This window comes from Apis dorsata, unplaced genomic scaffold (assembly GCF_000469605.1).
Source record: "Apis dorsata unplaced genomic scaffold, Apis dorsata 1.3 scaffold_163, whole genome shotgun sequence".
Lineage (NCBI taxonomy): Eukaryota > Metazoa > Arthropoda > Insecta > Hymenoptera > Apidae > Apis > Apis dorsata.
Window position 1 is genome coordinate 542,448 of NW_006263452.1, and position 6,588 is coordinate 549,035.

General features: G+C 45.5%; 2 protein-coding genes across 2 annotated transcripts in view; one reads left to right on the plus strand and one right to left on the minus strand.

Moving 5' to 3' along the window:
* LOC102676774 (toll-like receptor Tollo) overlaps positions 1-2,033 on the plus strand; it is a 4,817-nt gene extending 2,784 nt beyond the window's left edge. The window contains 1 exon segment of the mRNA XM_031509582.1: positions 2-2,033. Within this exon segment, the coding sequence (XP_031365442.1) occupies positions 2-1,333 (1,332 nt within the window). The 3' untranslated portion in view covers positions 1,334-2,033.
* LOC102677004 (lysine-specific histone demethylase 1A) overlaps positions 1-6,588 on the minus strand; it is a 102,577-nt gene that overhangs the window by 56,671 nt on the left and 39,318 nt on the right. The window lies entirely within an intron of this gene.

The window sequence follows — 6,588 nt, forward strand, 5'->3', positions numbered from 1 at the left end:
TCGCCTCGTCTCGAGCCACGCTTTCATCGGCCGAAAGAAGCTCAAGGTGTTGTTCCTCAACTCGTCCAACATCGAGATCGTGCAGAATCGATCGTTCAACGGGCTCAGGGATCTGGAGGATCTCCACCTCCAGGACAACAAGATCCGAGAGTTGAAGGGGCACGAGTTCGAGGGATTGGACGCGTTGAGACTGCTCTACCTGCACAGGAATCGGATCTCCTCGATCGGCAACGACACGTTCTCCACCCTACGATCGTTGCGCGTCCTTCGATTGGAGGGGAATCGGTTGACGGTGCTCGCCGTGTGGACGCTTCCCGACTCGATCGAGATCAGTTTGTCGGGGAACCCGTGGTCCTGCGAGTGCGACTACCTTCGAAGTTATCGGGAGTGGATCCGCGAGCCGAACGTGCGCGTCACGGACGCGTCCGCGTTGCGATGCGTGTACAACGTGACGGAGTTCGAGGCGTTCGGCGACCAGGTGTTCGCGGACAACGAGTTCGGTTTCCGCCTCGTGGCCGACGGGAGGAGCGCGGAGGAGGAGAAGCGCGGCAACGAGAGCGCTTCGTGCACGGGCGCAGCGAGCGTCGAGAACGACGCGCATCGAAACCTCACCAAGACCATCATCGAGAAACAAGTGTTGCAGGATTACCTCCCCCTGCTCGTAACCACCCTGGTCGCCTCCTCGTTGGTGGTGCTGCTGTGCCTGCTCGGGTTCGTGTTCCGCCAAGAGCTTCGCGTGTGGTTCCACTCGAGATTCGGGGTGAGGATATTCTACAGGAGCCACGAGGTGGACCGCGACGACAGGGACAAACTGTTCGACGCGTTCATCAGCTACAGTTCCAAGGACGAGGCGTTCGTCGCCGAGGAACTGGCCCCCGTCCTCGAGATGGGCAACCCCTCCTACAAACTGTGCCTCCACTACCGCGACTTCCCCGTCGGCAGCTTCATAGCCGACACCATCGTCCAGGCGGTGGAGTCCTCGAGGAGGACGATAATGGTGCTGTCGGAGAACTTCATCAAGTCGGAGTGGTGCCGGTTCGACTTCAAATCGGCCCACCATCAGGTGTTGCGCGATCGGAGAAGGAGGTTGATCCTCGTCCTGGTCGGCGACGTTCATCAACGGGACCTCGACCCGGACATCAGGCTCTATCTCAAGACCAACACCTACTTGCAATGGGGCGACAAGCTGTTCTGGGAGAAGCTGCGGTTCGCGTTGCCGGACGTGCCCAACAATCAGAGGACCACGCAGAGGACGAGGCAACCGCCGCCTGTCCGACGCCAGCACAACAACAGGACGTCCAACGGATCGCGAACCGTCTCCGTGCACATATGAACCACCTTCGCCGTTCTTCGTTCCCAGCTGTTTCTATCTGTGCGTGTGTGTATGTGTCTATGCGTGTGTGCGTGTGAGTGTATACATATATATATAATATATGCTGCACACCGCGCTTTTCTTCCGGTGCGGGATTGTGGGATTGTGGGCGTGAATTTCAAAGCGATGGTGCGCCAAGACTTCGGCATTGCCGAGGGAAGGGTTTCAGTGCGTTTCCTTTATACAATAGGTGCAATAAGATGGTAATACGTACGAGTGTAAATACTAGTGGAGCGGATTCTTCCGAATGTATAAAGTGTTTTCCACACAAGAGAAGGGATTTTTGTGTTTTTTTCCTCGTGCGAAGTATAACAAGAAAAAAAAAAAGAAAAAAAACAACGAAAAGTGTGAACTCGTGTCGAGAACTCGTGGGAAGAGAGAGAGAGAGAGAGAGGAAAAGAAAATGACAATTCCACGAAGAGAGAAACAGTGTGTGCTTTTGTAAATAGAGAAGAGAAATGGATGGAGAGAGAGAGAGAGAGAAAAAGAGAGAGTGATTATATAATATTTAAGGTGCTTCCCTCGTGGTTATACTATGGTGTCTGTACATTGCAGCGAGTCAGTGAGTTTTGCTAGATAGCTTATAAAAAAATCGTTGTAAATACGTCTTCTGCGTCTCTATCGGCAATGTAATTGGTTGATCGAGGTTAATTTAAAAAAAGGGTGCGTGAAGAGAGATCTCGTCGGACGAGAGATTTATTTATTCTCTTGGAATCACCCATGTGCGATATCTTCTCTGATATACATATATATATATATANTACACGCTCGCGGTGTGCCATGTGAATTTACCAACACCTTAGGCGCCATANTCGCGTACGAAAGGATGTGTACGAAATTGCGACGGAAATCCACGCGAAAGAAGAAGTTGGAACGATTCGTGGAAAAATGGAATAATCGATCGAGTTTCCTCTTCGAGTTCCGTGAAACTCTTTCGAGTTTTTTCAATTTTCGAAAAAAACGCGTGGTGAGTCTCGTCCACGGAGAACACGCCAGATTCCTCCTTTGATCGTGCGCGTTAAATCCAACGTGTATTTAATTTGTATCTATAAGACCGGCCAACTAAATATTTCCCAAGGCTAAGCGACGATCGTTCTTTTATCATGTTATATCAATCACTTCCTTTCTTTTGTAAAGTATTAACATATTGCGTGCAACTTCTATATCTTATTTATTTCGCCCGGAAAAACGTTGAACGGAGGCATCGCGTGGATGTTCAGAGACGCGCGGGACACGGTTTTCCGTCGCATGCGAGGCCTCTGCTTGAATTCGACGGTCTACTATCTTCGTTTTTATTTCCCTCTCGTTATTATTTCTTCTTCTTCTTCTTTTTTCCCGAATTTTTCTCGAACAGCCAAGATATCGTAGAAGAAAAATTAATGTTAATTTCTCTCAATCGGATTCGAGGAGAGAAAGCGAGACGGTCGGATTCGAGAGAGAGAAAGAGAGAAAAAAGGTGCGCGTCACGCAATGAAACCGAAACCGAAAACGATCGTTATAAATAAATTCGTGAACACGATGTACAAACAAATGTGAGATCAATCTCCTCTTCAGCTTTCGCTCGCAAGCGATTCTCATACGTTTTCATTCTCCCATCTCATACTACTCCCTTTTGCAAATTATTACCCCGACGAGGACGACGTGAAAGATAATGTTAGAATAATAAAAAAAAAAAACCTGTGACTGAACAATAAAATGCTCTATTTTTATGTTTTTAAAATTATCCGTCTTTTGTTATTCTCCACATTCCCTCTTTCGATATATCTACGAGTACGCGTTAAAAATATTTGCACTCGAGGCGTAAAAACTTTGGTCAAAAACTTCTCAGGGAAGGATTTTCGTTAAGCACGAAACGATACTTTATGCTAATCGAGTCACGTCTGTTTACATTGTCATCACGTTTCGTTACCGTTACATCAACGGAATAAGTAACGACCGCCTCGTTGTAATAGAAATCAGATGATTCGGTAAAAAGAGCGTGCGGAGCCTAGCCTTTGATCCTAGCACAAAAGCGAGGCGGGAAGTGAATAGAGAGAAGACGCCGAGTTTTCTTTTTTTTTTTTTTTTCCAAATGGCGTGATCGATTCGCTCCGTGGCAAAATGCTAAAAGACGCGATCGAAAAGGGAATAATACCGATACGAATACGTGAAATTCATCTTGGTTAACGGTCGAGCTTCCCTCCGATCCACCTCACTGTTTTAGAATCTTACACGATCTCCGTTTCGATCCGGTTCGAACGGTGGTCAGAAAATTTGGTTTGCATACGCTTCCCAGCCCCAACAATTTACATAAAGTGGCAACTTCGTGGCGTACCCTCGATCGATCCTCTCGTAATCAAATTACACGCGCCCCTGGGAACTTTCCTTTTCCACAGTTTGCCAATGGTGTGTCTCGTATCGATGAATCAACGACGATTATTAAATACGATTCGATACTATATTCTGATTCGATCAAAAAAATAAATAAATAAATAGAATTATTATTGGATTGAATATTTTTTTTTAAATTTTCTACTCCGAGCGAAAGGGCAGGATATGAATAAAACGCATAAAGTGTACAGTAAAACGGTGAATGGCGGATTGAACGGTTTGGAAATTTTTAATTCGAGATAATTCGATATATCGAAGAACAGAATCGACACGGATAGGCGAAATGTCAGGGATTCGATATGTCGAGGCGAAGCGATTCGAGCCGTAATTTGCATCGATACGCGATCGTGCCGGTTAGTAGCGCTATCGGTTGCCCGTGATTACGCGTAATCTGCGTGTAATCGAGGCGCGAGAATCGGCACGGGATGCGCAACAGATATGACGCAAACCTGCGCTACCCACGTTACGAATAACGTTACGAGTACGCGTCCACCGAGTCGCGCAATCGCGAATTAATGGAAAAGGCGAAGCGAGACAACGCGCGCAACTCCTCTCCCCGGTTTGCGGTTTTCACCGTCTCCTTAGGAATTCTCATTACGTTGATAATGTTGATAATTGGCGAGTTGGGACGAAGGAAATTCCGTGTCCGACGCTCGAGTCGTTTGCATCGAGATTGACCGGCGTGAAAGTTTCGCTATCCCCTTGGAACTTCCTGACGGGATTAGATTGCATTTAGGACGCGAAATCGAACGAAGAAACGTTAGATTGTCCAGGTAATTGGTATTATATCCAAGTAATATCAAAGTGATTTTAAAAATATCACGAGAACGTCTCTATTTATCTTCGTTTTATATAGCAAAATTTTAGAAGAAAGAAAGAGAAAAAGGCAATATTCGATCTACGATCTATTTCATCTTAACGCAACTCGATAAAAATTCGATAAAAATCCGATAAGCGGAAAGAGTTGGTCGAAAACCAATAGGTAGAAGTAAGCCTGCAACGTTATTTACGCGAATATCAAATTCCAGCTCGCGTATTACCCCCCTTATATAAGTAATCCAAAGATTAATAGTAAGAAAATAGTAGTAAAAGTTTCGAGAACACGACGCTCGAATAACATTACTCGCGATTAAAATCCATTCCGCGAAACCCCGTTGTCCCGAACAGGCAAGACCCTCCACGCGAATGTAACGTCACGGGCGTTTAGCATTCGTACGCGCCTAAGTACGCGCGTATATACGACGTAGTGGACAATTACCGAAATATGAATTGCAAATTTCCAAGTATAAATTCGATCGTTCCACGATCGACCACGCACTAGAATCGTTCCGATCTATTTAAACCCGATTCAATTACTTCTCTTATCACCACGGATTATTAAGTGTTTACGGTACGTAAATCCAATCCGCGAAATATATTTATATATATATATATATCTTCGCCGCCTGTTTTTCCTTTATCGAAACTCGTAGCTCGTATATCGCCACGCGTCTCGACTCGATCCTGTTCCGCCACTTTTCTAATTAACAACCCCCTTAAACAACGTATCTCGTATTTCCACGCTGAAAGCCTCGGATATAATTCCACGGGGCGTGGAAAAATTCGCACAACCTGTTGCGACTACCGTGCGCCAAACAATCCGAGGAAGAATTACGCGAGCAGCTTTAAAGTCGATCGAGAATCGGCGGTCGATCGTGATCGATTCGGTAAAAGATCGGGAGAGACGCGATTTAAGAGCAAGATTAAGATGGAGCGAAGGATGGACGATATTTAAGAGTTGAAGAAAAAAGAACGCGATTTTTCTTCAGCCGATTGTTCGAATGGCAAATACCGCCAATTTTATTTCGTATTTGAGACGCGAGTTCTTTTTTTTTTTTTTTGGAGAGAGATGCGCACACTTTGGAATTTGATTGATTACTTTCGCAAGAGACGTCCATTTCGAATATTAGATTCGAGTTTATGAGTCGAGGTCGCGGAAACATTCGGCTTTCTATCGGATCCAATCCCGGTCTTTTTGGCCGGGATCGGTCTTGTTTCTACGAGAGAAAGTTTTCTACGATATACTCGGGAACCGTGGACCAAAGCTATTTGGAATATTGGATTTGTTTTTCGGGAATGAAAGAGTTAGATACGCCGTTCCGATTGATAGTTACGATAGACGGCGTATACAACGGGATGTGTATCTAGGAGAGAATCGGATAACTTTTCGAAGCATGCAAAGCGTACGAATTTTTATCAAAAAAATAGATTCTACATATGTATTATATCTCTTATCTTTTTTTATAAATTAAAGAAATTGTTGAAAACGAGGATCTTCATCCCCTAAATCTATCTATTCGAAAGATGGATCAAAATCAACTCCTTCGAGTTAATAAAACACTAACTTTTTAACTCTCTTATTCCACCCCAATCGTTACGTAACCCATCTTTTGAAACAACAAACAAGTAAAAATTTCCTTCTGGGACATCTCCGATACGTAAGCATAGCTTCGCAAAGGAAACCGATTAGACGACAAAAAGGCGAAGAAGAGAAAGAGAGAGAGAGACAGGGAGGGAGAGCAAAGACGAACGCAACAGTCGTAAAGGCCGGGTGCGTTACAAGTGTGTGCCGTCGGGAAAAAACTAACAAACGCAACACGGACGAAGGGATGCGAAACGAGAGAACGAACGCGGATATCCACGGTTCGGCCTGAGGAATAACCACCGCGAAGGAATAAACCATAATGGCGGGGCATAAAGCTGAAAGATCGTGGCGTAGAAAACAATGAATTAGGGACGATAAAATACGGGCGGGGGTAGGAGGACGAGGAGGAGGAGGAGGAGGAGGCGGCGAAGGGTAAAAGAGC